At 43.7% G+C, this 18,764-nt stretch overlaps 1 protein-coding gene across 1 annotated transcript in view; it reads right to left on the minus strand.

The window, feature by feature from the left end:
* Window positions 1–18,764, minus strand: part of stab1 (stabilin 1) — a 236,448-nt gene that overhangs the window by 104,958 nt on the left and 112,726 nt on the right. Inside the window, exons 58-60 of the mRNA XM_085353392.1 lie at window positions 13,230–13,346; window positions 10,801–10,933; window positions 10,609–10,669 (exon numbers count right to left, since the gene is read on the minus strand). Of these exons, the coding sequence (XP_085209518.1) occupies window positions 10,609–10,669; window positions 10,801–10,933; window positions 13,230–13,346 (311 nt within the window). The remainder of the gene's footprint in view (window positions 1–10,608; window positions 10,670–10,800; window positions 10,934–13,229; window positions 13,347–18,764) is intronic.

Below are 18,764 nucleotides of genomic sequence, written 5' to 3' on the forward strand. Positions count from 1 at the left end.
CATGTTAATTACTTCACGGGACACTTGGACACACTGCTATGACAACAACCATGCAGGCTAGGTAGTACTGGATTTGAATGGAAAACCAGTTGATCAGAGTCGAGTTGTAGCGAGTTGATCTGAGTAGGTATTCATGGAAAAAGGGCTATCCAGTTCCTCCTCCCTCCCCCGATTGGGTAGGTCAGATCATAACCTGATTCATGTTTTGAGATTCACAGACTGGGAGACACTGTGAGCCTCGTGGTCAGGACATCAATGGGCTTACTGAGTGTATCACTGACTACATAACCTTCTGCACCAACTCCATTGTCTCAGCTAAGACTATCCATTGTACAAACTGAACATTCCATCCATTCTCATGGGTAACGTAAGATCTTTACCCAACAAGATGGAAGCGCTAATGGCGCTAACCAGACTGCAGTGGGAGTACCAGGAGAGCAGCCTCCTGCTGTTCACTGAGACATGGCTCACAGACCACACACTGGACCCCGTCGTAACTCTGGATGGCTTTCAATTGGTTAGAGCGGAGTGGAGCGCAGTGGAGAGTGGTAAGAGGGGAGGTGGGGGACTAGCAATGAAGATCAATGAGAGATGATGTAACCCGGGACACATCACTGTGAAGGAACAGCGCTGTACCAAAGAATCAGAATACTTTATTGATCCCTAGGGGAAATTATTTCCTGTTAGCGGTTAGCGTTCGGCCATACCACCTGGCCAGGGATTTTTCACGTTATTGTGCTGACTGTTTACATTCCGCACTCGGCCAACGCTATGGCAACCTGTGAGTACATTCACTCCACGGTCTCTCAGCTACAGATAATAATGATAATAATTGAAGGAAACTGTTTCCAAGGCCTAATCCGTGGATCGACTTCCTTCGAGGCGTGGACGTCTATCAGCAGAGAATGTACCTTCACCTATCAGCAGAGAATGTCCCTTAGTCTGTAACACAGTCAAATATATTCTCAAGTAATATTCAAGCATGCCATTCAGCGTGTTAGTACGAGCTCGGGAGCAGCTTGGGAGAACAAGAAAACAGAGACTGCTTCAGATTGTCTTCCCAAATTGACTCAACTTTATTCACAAGTACAACAGTTTATATAGAGGGTAAAATTCATGAGACAGCAGATTATCAGTTTAAACCAGTACAGACCAAGATAAGGGAGCGTCTTTCTGCCCTTGGGTGAAGAAGCATCCTTTGTGTAGTTTATCAGTTCAGCTACAATTGTGATTATCTCAGCGACATATTTTCAAGGCACAAAACAAAGAGTTCTTACATTAGTGAAATCTGAAACAAACCATTTGGCCTTCAACAGGCGTCTAAAAGATTAAGAAACGAATGTAGCTGAGGGAGTGATCTCTGTGGTATTTCAACCTTGTACCAGCCTGTGATTCTCACACATCAATTCTTGGGTCAAAGAGAAAAACACTGAAACAAAGGGGCCTTATTGAATGACAGAGTTTTCCTGCATAATGTCACTATAAAACAATATCCAGTAAATGCTACCATGGTACTAAAATACCTAACAATAATAATGGATTGGATTTATATAGCGCTTTTCAAGGCACCCAAAGCGTTTTACAATGCCACTATTCATTCACTCTCGCATTCACACACTGGTGGTGGTGGAGGCAAGCTACGGTTGTAGCCACAGCTGCCCTGGGACAGACTGACAGAAGTGAGGCTGCCATATCGCGCCATCGGCCCCTCTGGCCAACACCAGTAGGCGGTAGGGTAAAGTGTCTTGCCCAAGGACACAGGACAGAGAGGCCGGGGATTGAACCGGCGACCTTCCGGTTACAGATACGCTTCCCAACCCCCTGAGCCACGGTCACCCCACAACTGTGGGATGGCACATCTGCAATCCCTCATTATTATCTCTGGAGACTTCGATCACGCCTCACTATCTGCCACTCTCCCTAACTTGTCGCAGTATGTTGCCTGCCATAGAAGGGACAGAAAAACCCTGAACCATGTTTGCCAACACAAAGCAGGCTTACAGCACATCACCCTTCCCCCCGCTTAGCCACACACACCACAACCTGGTCATTCTTCAACCCATTTACACTCCCATGGTGAAGAGGAAACTCCCAACGAAGAAGGTGATAAGGGTGTGATCCGAGGAATCCAGTGAGATGCTGAGAGACTGTTTTGAATGCACAGACTGGCAGAACTCTGCAAGCCTCACGATGAGGACATTGATGGCCTCAACCACTGCATCACCAACTACATCAACTTCTGTTTTGACAACACTGTGCCTAGCAAGAAGGTACGGTGTTTCTCAAACAATAAACCGGTGACCCCACAACTGAAGGCCCTGTGAACGAGAAGAAGAGGGCTTTCAATCATGGAGACAAGGACACGAGGATCCTTTTGTACTCTCCAAGAGAGACTTCAAGGACAATGGAGGAGCCACAGTGTCTGCTGACCGGGGGTGGGCCAATGAATTGAATCTGTTTTTCAACAGATTTGGCTCTTGACCTTATCACCTCTCCCACCCCCCAGGTTCCATCAACCCCCCTCCAAATGCTGTCCTGCCCCTCTCCTGGTGGAATGTCATTGTTACCTGAGCTCTCCTCACACCACCACCCTGCTTCACCCCCATCCACACATCTACCCACAACAGAGCCAGCCTGGACCCCCTGCAGTTAGCTTACTGGTCTGGAATCGGGTTGGATAATGCTGTCAGTAGCACTGATCCCTCTCTTACCTAGAGCAGGCAGGGAGCATTGTGAGGATGATGTTTTTTGACTTCTCCAGTGCTTTCAACACCATCCAGCCTGCACTACTGAGACGGAAGCTGGAGGAAGCCGGAGTGGGCAAACAGCTGACTGCATGGACCATCGACTACCTAACCAACAGACCACAGCCATCATTGGATGCGTATCAGATGAAAACAATCAGGAATATAGAGGGGTCATCAGTGACTTTGTCAGCTGGTGAGACCAACGCTCTCCAAATCAACGCTATCAAGACGCATCAGATGGTCATAGACTTCAGGAAGAAGTCACCTCCTATAACACTGGTGAACATCTAGGAAGAAGACATTGAGACAGTGAACTCATACTCGGTCTCAGGTGTATACACTGCTACAAAACAGCACAAAAGAAGGAGGATTTAGTGTTTGTGTTATTACGAAACAAGAAGAGTTCCCAGATGGTACAGTGGACACATGTGTGACTCCTGTGATTAAAGCATCTTTCTTTCAGCTTAACGAGTGAACCGTCAGCTCGTTCAAACACGTTAAAGTCTGTTTGGCTCGACACCACCGAACAGAGGCAGCAATATAACATAGCTAACATTAACAGTGCAGTGAATCCTGCTTGTGCCGTGATATTCAGGACTGCAAACTGAGCAGCATCACTGACTTTCAGCTGGTTGTGTTTGTGGATATATGACCAGTGTTGGTCAAGTTACTTGAAAAAAGTAATCAGTAACTAATTACTGATTACTTCCCCCAAAAAGTAATCCTGTTACTTTACTGATTACTTATTTTCAAAAGTAATTAATTACTTAGTTACTTTTTAAAAACACGATTTACAACCTGAAGAGGTGATAAAGCGATAGAACTTTCAGCCCAATTCTACTTTTTCTGCATAATCCATCATACAAAATGTAATCAAATGGAAAAACCTCTTTTTTTAACTTGTTTTATTAGTTTTAATCTTTTAACTTTATGCATCAAGCAAAAAATTAATTATATGCAACATTCTCTGACTGGAAGAGATTTGTTTATTATTTAAACCTATTTTCTGCACATTCCAGCACATAAAATAAAATATTTTTTGTGTTTACACTCAGTCTTTCAAATAGATGCAAGTAAAACACAGCAGAAAATAAATAAAGTCAAAGACTCAGTGGTCCTTTTGCTCTATTTTCACCTGTAAAGCAGGACTGGGTAGGCGGAGGTTTACCCTGGTGCAGGTGTGCTGCGGTCAAATTATCCACACCCCCGCCGCGCTATGAAGTCTGGGATATGTTGGGCCATGAAGGCTATGCCGACCCATCCTTAAAATTCAGGGAAATTAAGGACGCATTTGAGGGCCGTATTTCGAGCAGCCTTGGTCGTATCGCTGTGACGTAATCGGCCTTAAAATGCGGCCTTTAAGGCTGCAGACCCCAAATCCGGTCATTGGTACTTCCTGGCTTGTGTAGTTACTAGGTAACAGAAGCTCAACACTGCCCCTAGCGTCCTGGAGCACTTTCCGTTGTGTTTTGGAATTTGCAAGTGTTTTGGGGTTTGCATGTGTTTTGGAGTTTGCAAGTGTTTTGGAGTTTGCATGTGCTTTGTCTCTAGGGGCCACCGTATATAAGCGGGTTAATTGCAGTGTTAGTGGTGCTGCACAGAAATGTTTTTGATGCAGGTAGCTCCATGCCCTCCTGGGTTTTAATTGCACCTTAGAACACACATGCATCAACACTACAATGAGCGGGTGGAGGGAGGTTTGGAGTCTTCTCCCACCCCCATTCTCTGCGGCCTGCTGGAGCGGGAGGGCTAGGTGGAGTTGGCCGTCCGACTGCGGTCTGGAGTGTGGGGCCTCCCTGCTGCTACGGAGTCGGGGTGGTCTGCCTCTCCCCACCGCAGGGAAAAGGGTAACACCACCTGGGTCTGGGTGCAGTTCCCCCCTCCAGGAGCAAGGGTACCTAGACCTGGTTTGTAGAGTACGCTTGGGGAGTGTGATCGTGTGTACAGCGTCTCTTTATGTCTGTCTCCATGTTGGTTGAGTGTGGAGTGAGTGCATATGAGAGCATGAGGGGGGGAATGGATGTTTGTGTCTGTGTGTGCCTGTATGTCTGTGTCTATATGTCAGGTTGGGTATCAGACGCCACCTCTCTGGGGACACCTCAGGCCCTCCAAGGTTTGGAGGCCTATCTCCACCTACCACCACTTCCCCTGCCAGTGGCGGACTCCCTCAGGTGTCGGTGCGTTGGTGGTTCTTTGTGTCTGGGGGTGGGCGTCCAGGTACACACCGGCTCACTCCTTGGCGGCCGCTTATCGGGGCCTGGAGCCTGGGGCTCGCTCGGGCCCCTTCGGGGGTGGGGTGCCCCCGGCCTCTCGGCCTGGGGCTCGGTCACTCAGGCACAGCTGGCGGCCGGCGGAGCTCACGGGCGCGTCACTGCAACTCCCCCTGGCTTCTGCTCCGCGGCTGCTGAGTGAACCCTCATCTGGGACTCTCCTCAGCTCTTACTGGAACAGTGGCGCGGCTGCCCCTCTGTTGGTCTTCCATGGTTTCTTGTGTTCTGGGGGCCTCTGGATGTCTGGAGTTTTGATCTCCTCCATACCTGCTTCACACCCTGGAGGACGGGGCTGTGGCCCCCCCACACTCCCTAGCAGATCGTTACATGGAGAAACCTTTGGAATACAAGCGCGCTGATCCACACAGGTATGCACACGGGTGTTCACTGCTCGTAGACCCAAATTACACCTTTCTTGGCTGCTACTTCGAAGCACATCTGTCCTGCGTGCTGCACAACAACATTGAATATTTAGTATTTACTGCTGTTTACACCTAGCTAGATTAATGCGACGGTGTTGTGTTTAGTATGTTGCTTTGGTTTTTTTTTTGTCTTTTTTTGCTTGTTTTCTATTCTTCTCTCAACAGGTGATCCAGGAGATTTTTATTTTTTTTTCTCCCCCCCTTTCTCACTGTCCCTCTCCCCTTCTGTTTTTCCTTTCCTTCCTCTTTCTTTCTCCCTTTCCTATCTCTCACTCATGTCTGTCCCGTCTGTAACATCTGAAAATAAAATATAATAAATAATAAAAAAAAAAAGAAAAAAAAGAAAAAAAAAGAAATGTTTTTGATGCTGAAATGCAGTAGAATTGGTTACAGATTTACTGTAAAGGACACTCATATACAATGATTATTTTGTAAGTTTATTCTTGTGAGAGTGCAAGGTAACCAAAAGGGTTTGAGCTATTTACCTAATTGAATGTTTGTGTTGTTAAAAGAGAAATGTGTGCATCTAAATGAAAAGAAAAGGACGTTGTTAAATTCTGTTAATAAATCAGACGAGGAAGAGCCTGCAGACCGAACGCAACTGATGTCTCCTGTCTCTGCTTTTCTGTTAAAAAACAGTTTAAAAACAGACCCCATCGAAGGCCTGTAACATATGCATGTACGTAGAACCTCAGCTACTGTTGTATATATTGTATTGTATATTGTTTTTTTATTATTATTAATATTATTTATTTATTATTCATTTATTTTGTATTTCTTTATATTTTTGGTATGCTCTTTGTGTTCTACTGCTATCTGTACCTGAGCTGTGGTAAAGCACAAATTTCCTCGCCGTGGGATCAGTAGTCTTATCTTATCTCTTATCTTATCTAATGCAAATAAGCCATGGGTGACTAAGGACATCAAAGCCCTCCTCAATGACAAAAAGAGGACCTTCAGGGCAATAGAGAGTAGGTGAGAATGGTTCAGGCATTATTGAAGGGGAGAGGCTATGGACAATTATAGGAGAAAGCTAGAGTGGAAACTCCAATAGAATAGCATGAAGAGATATGTGGAGTGGCATAAAGACTCCACTCACGCAAGTCTGCATGACCAGGTGGGGTCCAGTCTCTGTGTCCTAAAGACCTGTACCCCCCAGTTTTGTGGAGTCTTTCATAAACTGTTTATGATGAGTCTGAGTCTGCAGAGGATCCCAGTACTATGGAAGACGTCATTCCTCGTTCCTGTACCAAAGATGCCACGTCCCGGTGGCCCCCAGGATTACAGACCTGTAGTGCTGACTTCCCACATCATGAAGACACTGGAAAGACTCATTCTTCACCACCATCCTCATTCAACTTATAGTCAGGCCACACCAGGATCCCCTTCAGTTCAGTTACCAGCGTCTCCTCTGAGTTGAGGACTGTTGAGGATTGTTAGTTAGGTGATAGGAAGACCACAATATGTGCATTTTCAAAATTATGTGTCTGATAAGGTGATCAGCAACACAGTGGGAACATGAGGGGCTGTCATTTCCTCTTCACCCTCTACACCACAGACTTCAGCCACTTCACAGAGACCTGCCATTTTCAGAAGTTTTCTAATGACTCTGCAGTGGTTGGATGCATCAGTGAGGGTGATGAGACAGAGTACTGCGCTGTGGTGGACTCCTTTGTCACATGGTGTGAGCAGAATCCTCTGCAGTTCAGTGTGATAAAGACCAAAGTATTGATTGTTGACTTTAGGGGGACCAGGAAACCTTTGACCCCTGTTTCAATCCAGGGGATCAATGTGGACATTGGGGAGCACTATAAATACTTTGGAGAACACATTGACAATAAACTGGACTGGATTAAAAATACCACTGCACTTTACAGGAAGGGCCAGAGTCATCTCTATTTTCAGAGGCCTTTTAACATCTGACGGTGAGAGAGCAAAAGAGAGAGAGAGTTTTGAGATATGAGAGATTTGTGATGTTTAGCGTGTTTGGAGTGTGTAGTTAGTGTGTTGTCTTGTTTAGTTAGTGTGTAGTGTAGTCGATAGTTTTGTTGTTGAACTATAACTAATTACTTTTTCAAAGCAACTTGCCCAACACTGATGTTCAGTGAGAGACCGAGATTACCCAAATGCACCACTGCACAATGCAGGAAATCATTCCTGTGCCTGTGGTGGTACAACTCCTCTATCTAATGCACAGTACACACATCCTTAATATCTGCACATCCTCTAGAGAGAAATAACAAAATGACAAAGTTCAACAGTTTACAGTACAATTGTCACGGCCAGGCAGATCAGCTGCACGCTGATCAGCACGCTCTGTTTCTCTCTCTCTTCCTCTCTCTCTCCTCTTCTCTGTCGCCGGGGCGGAACTCACTGTGGGTTCATGCCCTCAGGAGATGAGACACCTGGGTCTCATTAAGATGATCAGCATTTAAGCCAGGAGGTGACTGCTGTTCATCGCTGGATCGTTGTCTACCACGCGTTAGTGAAGCTACTGCAAGTCGAGTTAAGTGTGTTTCCTTTGTGCGTTGTATTTAACCCCGTCTCCCTGTCTACAGAGCTCCCTGGATTTTCCCCCCGTGTGATTCCCTAGTGGCAGCCAGTGATCGTGTGTGTGGATGACCTGAAGAACGCATGCTTTTCCCCTGGACTTCCCTTGAGCTCCTTTTCCCTCACGCAGCTGTACATAGCACTCCCCCCCCCCCCCCGCACCTTCTTGTATATACACCTGGTGAATTGTAAATAAATCTTTCTTGTCTGCATCTGAGCCCGGAGTCCTGCGCTTGAGTCCTCCTCCAAACCGTAACAACAATTTTAGCCACATATATGAATTTTGTCTTATATACTGCAATATTTAATTGAGCTATTTGTTATATTTTGTTATATTTTGAAACGTTGTAATATATTGTATTATTTAATTTAGCTAAGTTAGTTACTGTTCTTACTGTCTTGAAGCAAGTGTAACTGCATAATTTCCTCAGGGATTAATAAAGTATTTACCACATTGGTGGTGGTCAGAGGGCCCGGTGGCACCAGTGTCTGGCAGCCTCGCCTCTGTCAGTGCGCCCCAGGGCAGCTGTGGCTTCAATGTAGCTTGCCATCACCAGTGTGTGTATGTGTGTGTGTGTGTGAATGGGTGGATGACTGAACATGTAAAGTGCTTTGGGGTCCTTAGGGACCAAGTAAAGCGCTATACAAATGCAGGCCATTTTAAAGTATTCTAATTCTGATGCTGAAAGATGCTGCAGGCAGCATTACAATCTTCTCAGCTTCACAGCTTCTCCAGACCCTTTCACATCTGTCACATGTGCTCAGGGTGAACCTGCTCTCATCCGTGAAAAGCACAGGGCACCACTGGTGGAGCTGCCAATTCTGGTATTCTATGACAAATGCCAATATTGCTCATGGTAGTAGTAGTGACACGAACCCTAGCTACATGCAAAACGTATATGTCCGAAAAGACATGGACAGAAAAATACGCCTGTGGCCCACACCTATAAAACCTGAGGATTGTCTCACCGTTGTCCCTCTAGTGAATCTGTTGTTGATTTCATTAACACCAAAGCAGCTGAAAGTGATTAACAACCCCCTCTGGTACTTAGCTGAGAAGAACAATAGAAGAAGTTTATGAAGTTTAAATGATATGATGCTATACTATGATTAAAAAGTTTTAGTAAATTTTTTTAGCAGTGTACTTAGCCATGTTTTTAAAAAAATGTTATCCAAATCGATTAAGTTCTGCATCAGCACCCAGCAGTGCTTGAATTGGAATAACCCCACAAATAAGATCTTTAATTTCAGTTTAGGTTGCACCAATAGAGCACTTAATTGTGCTGTAATATACACATATATATTGCCTGTCCTGTCTGGAAGTGTAGCAATCAGGGTTGTTGTCTGAAGGCCAAACTAAATGCCCAGCAGATTTATTTTCCAAAGTCTACCATTACGGCTTTTGCTATACTGGTCCACTTGATACTCATATTTATTTTGATTTTTATTAGGTTTTTAACATTTATGAGTTATTACAATCAGAATGCAAAAGACGGAAATAAAGAAAGAAAGAGAAGTTGGGGAGAAAGTAGGCAAAAGGAGAGGGAGAGAAAAACAGGGAAGAGAGAGAGAAAAAACACTGAAAATCTGCTGAAAAAAACAAGCAAAAAACAACACAGCATGGAAACCACGGCAACAACCAACATATGCATAAATAGCGGTAAATAATAAATATTAAATGCTACTGAGCAGCACACAGTATTAATGATACATGACACATAATGTGTGTCTGTGAGTACCTGTTTGTACACCTGTGTGAGCTGAGCCCCGGGCCAAATAGACCTGAGGGCTCCCCACCCCCAGAAACAGCCCAACAAAGCCAAGGGGGCCCGGCTCAGCCAAGCTGCTGTCGGGAATGATCCACTACGCATTTGAGCACCCAGCCCCAGACACAGAGAACCACCAATGCACCAGCGGAGTTGGGGGACCACCTGGACCTGCAGCAGTAGGGAAACCCACCAGCCCAGACCCCGACCAGAGGGCCATTTCCTCCTCCCGGCCCACTACCCCAGACGGCGAACAGAGAACGGGTTTTAAGATTTGTGCTTTGATTTAAGCAAGTTCTCCTTTGCGCTTTTCCAGTATAATAGCTGGAAATCCTGTTCTTGGTTATGCCGACTGCCAAATGTGCAGCCATAGTAATTCCTCCCATTTAATGAAGTGCTTGTCATTTATTTCAGTTGGGAGTCTTTGAAACAGCTATAATAACCAGGTAAAGATGATCAACTTGAGATATGAAACTTAATAAGACTTAATTAAATTCTATCTCCTAATGTAATTCCCAGTTTTCTGTTTTTTTAAGTCAATTAATTTAATCAATTTAATTCAGCTCCACTCAACAAAATGAATGCACACAAATGATGCATTTTTTATAGTTTGGCTTTTTCTCATATAGATGACATCTGACAATTTCAATATTTACTACTTCTGCTCTATATCCCACTCTCAGTCTGAACTAGCATATGATGCATTTCCTGTATATTTAGTATAATCAGATTTTATTTAATTAAACTCTAAACAACTTGAAAAGAAAAAAAATGAAATTTTATTCACTTCTTTGCTGACGTTTGCTGCACTGCTGCAGATTTTACTGGATAAAGATGAAAAACATTTACTCACTGGACCAGTGAACTTGCAGGAGGCAAAGTCGCTGCAGCCACCATTTGGCTCTTCAGTACATCTGGAGAGCAGACAGAAAAACAGCCTGATGTCACGTCCCCAAAAGTAAACACCTCACGTTGATTTAATGAAGGCAACAAGGAAGCCAGAAAAAAAAACGTATTTAAGACAAAGATGAAAGGCCACACCGACCTGTTAATGGGACTGCAGGAGTAGCCATCTCCCTGGTAATCACTGCGGCAGGTGCAGTTGACGACGAGTCCCGTCTGGTTGCAGTCCGCATTCACATGGCAGCCGCCGTTGTACTCGGAGCAAAGGTCTGGAGCTGCAGAGTGTTTTTAATAAAACTGTCATCTGATTCATTATAAATGCTGGCTCAGTTTAAGGTAAGCATCAGCTCGCCACATGTACAACATCTGGAGCCTGAAACAAATGTGAACTGTTTTGATGCTTTTCTACAGCAACCAAATTATCAATCAGAACAGGAGTGCCACTGAGGAGAGAAAACAAATCTGATACTGAAAAACTAGAAGGATGAAAATATTTTAAGAAAAACAAACTGTCACAGAGCTCTTTCTTAAAATGCTCCAAAAACAGTTTGATTAATTCTGCCAGTCTGCTAATGTGCACAACAAGAACATTTACAGAAAGAATGACAGGTTACTGTAGTCAAAGAAAATAATAAGGGATAAAAACTATAAATGAAAAGGGATTATGGCAACAGTAGGGCCAAAAAAAAAAATGTTTATGCTTTTAAAAAATTACTGAAACAATTGATTTTTTACAATCTTTGTTATTTTGATTAGAAGGGAGGCCAAAACCTGGTTGGGGTGGGGCGGGGCACACCACCATTTTCTTTTTTGTAACTCTGGATTGTAAGGTTAATCAAGTGTTGACCAGTATTGTAATGAATCACATGGACGCTTATCACTTGCATATGCTCAAATGTTGGGCAAGCTAATTAAACTGATTTAATTAGACCCCCTGGTTCACTGCCAGGGAGGCTAATCTTCCTCTAATCTAAGGGCTGAACTGGCCTCTTGTACTGCAATGCCAGGGTTAATAAGTTACAAATCAGCCATCAAAGACTAACAGGTGAATATACTTTGTCTCTTCTCCACCAACACATTCCTGGTTCTGTTATCTTTTAATCAGAGATAAATTACTATCATTGGAGCCTTCAAACTTAATTCACTGAAGCCATTTAAATGCACCAAGTGTTTACTGTACCAGCTCAGAAGAGACGATCCAAGCACAGGACGCAGCAGGGTAACAGTTAAAAATCAAGATTATTGATCCAGACTGAGGTCAGCTAATTAAAGAAACAAAACACAAGAGGAACAAGGGGATACACAAAGAAGAAACCTAGGACTAGAAGGAAACAAAACAATATATCAAGAATACTAACAGAAAGTTAGAACAGCTGACTGGGAAGAATTCAACACAATCTAATACGAAATAAAGGGAAACTGGGGAATACATTTACAGAGGTGAGTAGCTGGTGTGCAAGAAAACTTGTGGGAACTAGAATCAAGGGTGGAAGTAGACAGAGTTAATAAAATAAAAAAGGAACTGTGGAATGGCTGCTGTTTATGTTGTATGACGCTGATGATGTCATGCTGTTTCGGGTTGTATTAGAAAAAGTAAAACATTGTCAGAGCGTAGCAGAAACAACAGTGGATGTGACACAACCACCAATCTCGACCGATCCCTGTTGATGAGTGGTTGTTAGGTGATCATATGCTACACTTTTTGGTGTAGTATCTGATCATCCTTGTGATTTAAACACTGCAGTCACTCATAAATTACAACCAAGTGGTATTAAGACCTGAAAAATTCAATGAAATGCAGGTTTATTTACCCCAAGTACCTTTAGGAAACTGGCATCAACAGTTGCCTAAAGGGACTTTATGAAGTAAAGACCCTACAGTGTTCAGGAGAAAACCCTGACAATCGAACAAGCCCCTGGAATAAGCCTGCAGTGATGGTTTAAAGGATTCTAATGACATGTAGCAGTTGTAGATCTACATGTTGGGAGTGGAAAAAGTTTCATGGAGGGGGAACGCTCAGTCTAACGCATGAAGTCCCACAGCAGTCTGAAACTACACTGTCTGATGGCATCATGTCAACATGGACTAAAATCTCTGAGCAATGTTTCAGCACCTTGTTGAATTTGAATAAAAGCAGAACTGAAACAAAAAAAAGGGGGGGAACCTGGTTCAAGCATATTGTACATATTAAAGTGTATTTTTGCATTATTAATATTAGATTTACGGATTATTTTTCTTAACCGTGGATAGAAAGCAGTGAAGACAGGAAAGTCAGGGGACAGCGGGCAAGGGAAGACACACCATGGGTCAGAGTTGAACCTGGACCGCTGCATTTCAGCCTTGTAGCCTATAGTTGCATGCAAATCTCAGAGGTGGTTTTTCACCTTCAAGGTGAATTTTCTTCATTTCAACGAGTTGCTTATTGGAACCACAGCTGGACCCGGATGATCAAAACTTACCAGAGCTTCCTCTTACTTCTGTGACTACAAAGCACTCTAATCTCTTCTAAATCTATTATTGCATGACCACCGTTAGGATGATGTGTGTTTTTAAACAATGGACAACACTCACGTGGCTCTGGAGTGCAGAAGGTGCCATTCCCCTGGAATCCCGGTTTACACAGACAACCAGCACCTAGCACACAGTCAGCCTGAGCGTGGCACTGCCGGCACTCCTCTGGGATTGAGCCTAGAAAGGCAGACGGGGGAATTATCTCAGTAGAAGATAACAAGTCAAATCCAGTCAAGTCAAAGTTTATTTATATAGCACATTTAAAAGACTAGTGTACATCAAAGTGCTTCACAATAAAACCGCAGTGCGGGCAGAACAAAGAACAAATAGTACAATTATACTTAAAATTGCATTTACATGGTGTAAGGCAGGCCGAATGAAGGTCAAACTAATTTGTTTCAAAAGCTAAGTTAAACAAGTGTGTTTTTAAACGGGATTTGAATGATTGAATTGATTCCGAAGTACGGATTTCGACTGGGAGATTATTCCAGAGTCTAGGGGCAGCGATGGCAAATGCACGGTCACCTCTGGTTTTTAAACGAGACCTTGGTTGCATTAGGAGCAGTTGGCTGGAGGATCTTAGTGCTCTCTTTGGGTTGTACGGATAGAGGCGATCAGTTAAGTAGCTAGGGGCCAGGTTATTTAGAATTTTAAAAGTGAGCAGAAGGATTTTGAAATCAATGCGATATTTGACGGGAAGCCAGTGTAGGTTAGCGAGGATGGGGTGATGAGCTCATGCTTTCTAGTGCCGATTAAGAGGAGGCCCAGGTAAAGAGAGTTACAATAGTCCAATGAGGAGTGATGAAGGCATGGATATGTTTTTCAAGTTCTTTATGTGGTAAATAGGGCTTAGCTAACAAGAGTAAACAGGGCTTTAAGATAAAACTCACAGGTTTATTTAAGGAATGTTTTTGTGAATCCAACCTAGAAACTTTCAGAAAACAAAAGCATTCAACATGGATCCAGAATCCTCGTTTTGTTTGCATAGACCATTTGCACTTGGACTTCCTACACTGTGGTCTCTTAAATTTGAATTTCGTTATGAGCAAGAAGACAAGGTCTCAGGGATCCAAATCCAAAGTAGGTCTTAATCTGAGTGAAGACTGTGTTGCCATCATCTCCTGGCATGATGGCACAACATCAAGTTTCAGGTAGTTTCCAGCGAATGTTCTTCAGATGCCTCAGGTGTTACAGAAAAAAAAAGAAAACAAATGACACTCATATTCTTGTTCACACTCCCGGCCTGATGCACTGCTTTTCGACTTGGAAACTTTGACTCCTCCACTGAAAACTCCTCTCTGGACTGTGGGTTGTCGCTGGAGAGCCGACTCTCATCACTGGGGTAATTCCTCTCCTTGAAAGTTGGTGACGTTCAAGGACTTTGGTGAAATTGCAGCAAATTACATCCAAGTAGTCATACCATGATTTCCATGTAGTGATCTAAAAGCAGTAGCAACACTGGAAACGAACTGCACCCAAATTTTAGGGGTTTTCTGTGTTTTTTAATGGGCAGTCTTAAGTAAAAAAAAAAAACATGGTTGGAATTATGTTGATCAAATACTGAAATAGATTATTTAACATGATTATCCATGCACTCAAACATCATGCATTTATTAAACTGTCTTTGCATCTAAATTAACGATAAATACATTGAAAACTAAAAACAGGAGGAGGTTGGCGGTGTTTTTGACCATAAAGGTAGTGTCACAGGAAGAACCACTGGTCCCTGCTGACCTGCAGCCTCTCCATTGTGAGGTGGAGGTTTGGACAAGGACAAAAAGAGGTGCAGTTGGCAACGGGCTCGCATATCTCCAGAGACGAGTACAGAAGCTACTGAAAGAGAGCCGAAGCTAAAAATTAAATTACATCTCAAGCACACACTGCCAAAAGTGGACCAGGTAGTAGATGCTGAGGGATCTGGAGACAAAGGAAGCTGCAGCTGTTCATGATCGTTTCACATCATGACTTTAAGCTCCTCTTTATAAATCTTACTGATGAAAGTCTGGCTCAAGACGATCTAAACAGCGAATGAGTTTTGGCTGTAAATGAAAGGGCTGTGCTCGTTTTATAACACAAGACAGAACAGACCAGAAGAGCTTTGTAGCAAAGATAAAAGCAACAAGTCATTGCTGTATCTCATTATCTTCTTAACTGTTAAAAGCCAAAAACCTAACTGAAACTAAAATGAGTCACTCAGATGTGGTTTTCATCGTATCTCATCACTGTTTGGCTGGAACAGAGAAAAACTGGTTAAAATGTTGAGGATAGCCCTAAGTTGTTTTTTTTAGTTTAACAAGCCCTTTAGAATCAGAATCAGAATCAGAATCAGAAAGGGGTTTATTGCCAAATGTTGAGCAGGTTTACAACATTAGGAAATTGCTGCGGTGCTTCAGTGCAAACATAGTGTCATAAATAGCACTTAAATAGACATGAAAAAATAAAAGCAGGGATAAGAATTAAAAGTGCTACGTAGAAAGATATGTGCATGAGATATACATGAGATATATACATGAGAATAAGAATTAAGAGTGCTACGTTGAAAGATATATACATGAGTGCAGATGGTGATCAGTGCCAAACATGGAATGATGCAGTGAACACAGCGTAGGGTCATGTGTTAGTAGCGGGAACAGTCATATGGTTATTGTTCATGTGTCCAACAGCAGAGGGGAAGAAACTGTTCTTATGGCGAGAGGTTCTGGTGCGAATGGACCGGAGCCTCCTGCCTGAAGGGGAGCAGGTCAAACAGACTGTGTCCAGGGTGAGAAGGGTCAGCTGAGATCCGAGCTGCACGCCGCAGTGTCCTGGAGGTGTACAGGTCCTGCAAAGATGGGAGTCTGCAGCCAATCACCTTCTCAGCAGAGCGCACAACACGCTGCAGTCTCTGTTTGTCCCTGATAGTGGCTCCAGCGTACCACACGGTGATGGAGGAGGTGAGGATGGACTCGATGATTGCAGTGTAGAACTGCATCATCGTCCGTGTTGGCAGGTTGAATTTCTTCAGCTGCCTCAGGAAGTACATCCTCTGCTGGGCTTTCTTAATGACGGAGGTGATGGTGGGCTCCCACTTCAGGTCCTGGGTGATGGTGGTACCCAGGAAGCGGAATGAGTCCACAGAGGTGATGGGGGTGTCAGTCAGGATGATGGGGGGGGAGTGGGGCTGTGTGCTTCCTGAAGTCCACAATAATCTCCACTGTCTTCTGGGCATTCAGCACCAGGTTGTTGTGGCTGCACCAGGACACCAGACGTTCAACCTCCCTCCTGTAGGCAGACTCATCCCCGTCCGAGATGAGTCCAATAACGGTGGTGTCATCTGCAAACTTGATTAGCTTGACAGACTGGTGGGTGGAGGTGCAGCAGTTGGTGTACAGGGAGAAGAGCAGAGGAGAAAGAACACAGCCCTGAGGGGAGCCGGTGCTGATGGTCCGGGAGTCCGAGACATTCTTTCCCAGCCTCACATGCTGCTTCCTGTCCGTCAGGAAGTCAGTGATCCACCGGCAGATGGGGTCAGGCACATTCATCTGGGAAAGCTTGTCTCTTTAAGGTGGAGAATAGTTATAGCAGATGGGTGGAGCTTCTGAGATAAGACATTAGGGACAATTTCCCCCCTAAATGACAACATACACTGATGAGGCATAACCTTATGACCTTTTTCTTTTGCTGCCAAAACAGCCCTGACCCATGTTCCCTCTAAGCTGCGGCACGTGCGCAATTGCGCACTGCTGGCACGGTCTCTGCGCACAGAAAATCTGCTTTGCACACAAAAAAACTAACCTGAATTGAAATTAAAATTAATACTTTAACAATTCTGTTTTGCAGTGTTAGTCAGTGAGTGACTGGCTGCTCCCATATGGGATTAGAACACCTTATCCCATAGTTCAGCCAATAATGTGTATATACGCAGCCAATCAACGTCGTTAACAGGCTATGACAGCGTCCTTATGTGCCGACACCGGTGTTTGAGCTGGCAAAGCAGCGTGGCTGATGTGGAGTGAAGCCACGTTAATGACAACGTGTACAACCACTGGAGATGTGAGCAGGACAGACGGAACAATTCACGGAAAAAGTGTGGACTTTATAACAGTTTTTAAATTGTGTTGATAGGCCACGTAAAACCAGAGTTATCATAAAAATATCTGCAATGTTTGTTTTTCTTCCTGAATACTGTCGTTGTTTATATTTACTGCGGGAAGAAACTGTAAAAACGGCGTTTTATAAGGAAAAAAGGCTCGAAATCACTCTCCGCCTGTGAGCAAAAACAAACCCCACCCCCCTGTCCCTTTCCTATTCGTCCAAAAAAGTACCATGTCGACCAATCAAAAAATGATATGGCAACGTGGCATCTAGTTGTTAAGAAACGGGGGTAAGTTTTAGGAGTGTTTTGAGACGTGAGAGATTTGAGACATTTAGCGCAAATCATGTGTAGTTAGTGTGTAGTGTAGTCAATAGTTTTGTTGTGTGTGTCAGAACAATGAGTCGACTGCTGAATGTTATAGGAGTGACACATCTCCTGTTGTCGGGCCTGCAGGTATCAGGCTGTTGTTCTCCTTTATCTCATAGTGGACAGAAATTGTTTTTTGGAGTGGCACAAATAATTTGTGTGTTGTCAGATTTGATGCAGAACAGCTGATTGTTCTGTAAATAGTTTGAAATGTTTATTTAAAAATGCCTTGGCTGCATTTAAAAGAAATAGCTGCAAAAAACTTTGTTGTTTCCCAAACTGAGTTACTTTTTTGAAGAACTATATAATTAATTGCCCAACATTGGCCATTATATACTGTAGTTTGCAGACAGAGTTACAGGACTCTCTCCCAGACCACAGACTCATAATACATATCAGAGCTTTATAAAAAAAATTAAAAAAGAAAGAAAGTTGTGTTCTCAAAATTGGAGTTCAAGTTATTTTTACTTCAAATAGTGTTAACATACTACACAGGTCAATGACTACATTTTTTTTTTTTAATTTTCATTGTAAGTGGGCTAAAGCAGTTGATTAAAAGTAGTCTAACATAAATGTAAATGCTGTAATTTAATTATTTTAATAAACCATGTAACTTGGCTGGATTGGATGCCGGCGTAACCACAGTACACACGTCTGATGTCGCTCACAGTGGTCCAAGGGATCGCTCAGGGAGTTTGTGTGTTCGCTCAGATACATTAAAAATTAGAGGGAACATTGGCTCTGACCCATCAAGACTTGGACCCCTGAGAGTGTGCTATGGTTATCAGAGAGATCTGGGAAATTACAGGCAAAATCAACACCTCAAACTCGTTGCTCTGCTCCTCAGGCAGGCAGCGCACATTATCCTACTGAACCATTTACTGTTTCCATGAAAGGGTCTACATGGTCTGCAGCAGTGCTTAGGTAGGTGGGACCTAACAAAGTAGCATCCACATGAAGGGCAAGACCTAAGGATTCCCAGCAGAACATTGCCCAAAGCATTACACTGCCTCCAGAGGCTTAACTTTGTCCCACAGTCCATAGTGTGTGATTCATCAGGCCAAGGCACCTTCTTTCATTGCTCTGTGGTCCAGGTCTGATGCTCTCATGTCCATTGTTGGTGCTTTTGGTGGTGGACTGGGGTCACCAAGGGC

This window comes from Diplotaxodon limnothrissa, linkage group LG5 (assembly GCF_057381915.1).
Source record: "Diplotaxodon limnothrissa isolate DT_005_m linkage group LG5, D_limnothrissa_male_GT1.1, whole genome shotgun sequence".
Lineage (NCBI taxonomy): Eukaryota > Metazoa > Chordata > Actinopteri > Cichliformes > Cichlidae > Diplotaxodon > Diplotaxodon limnothrissa.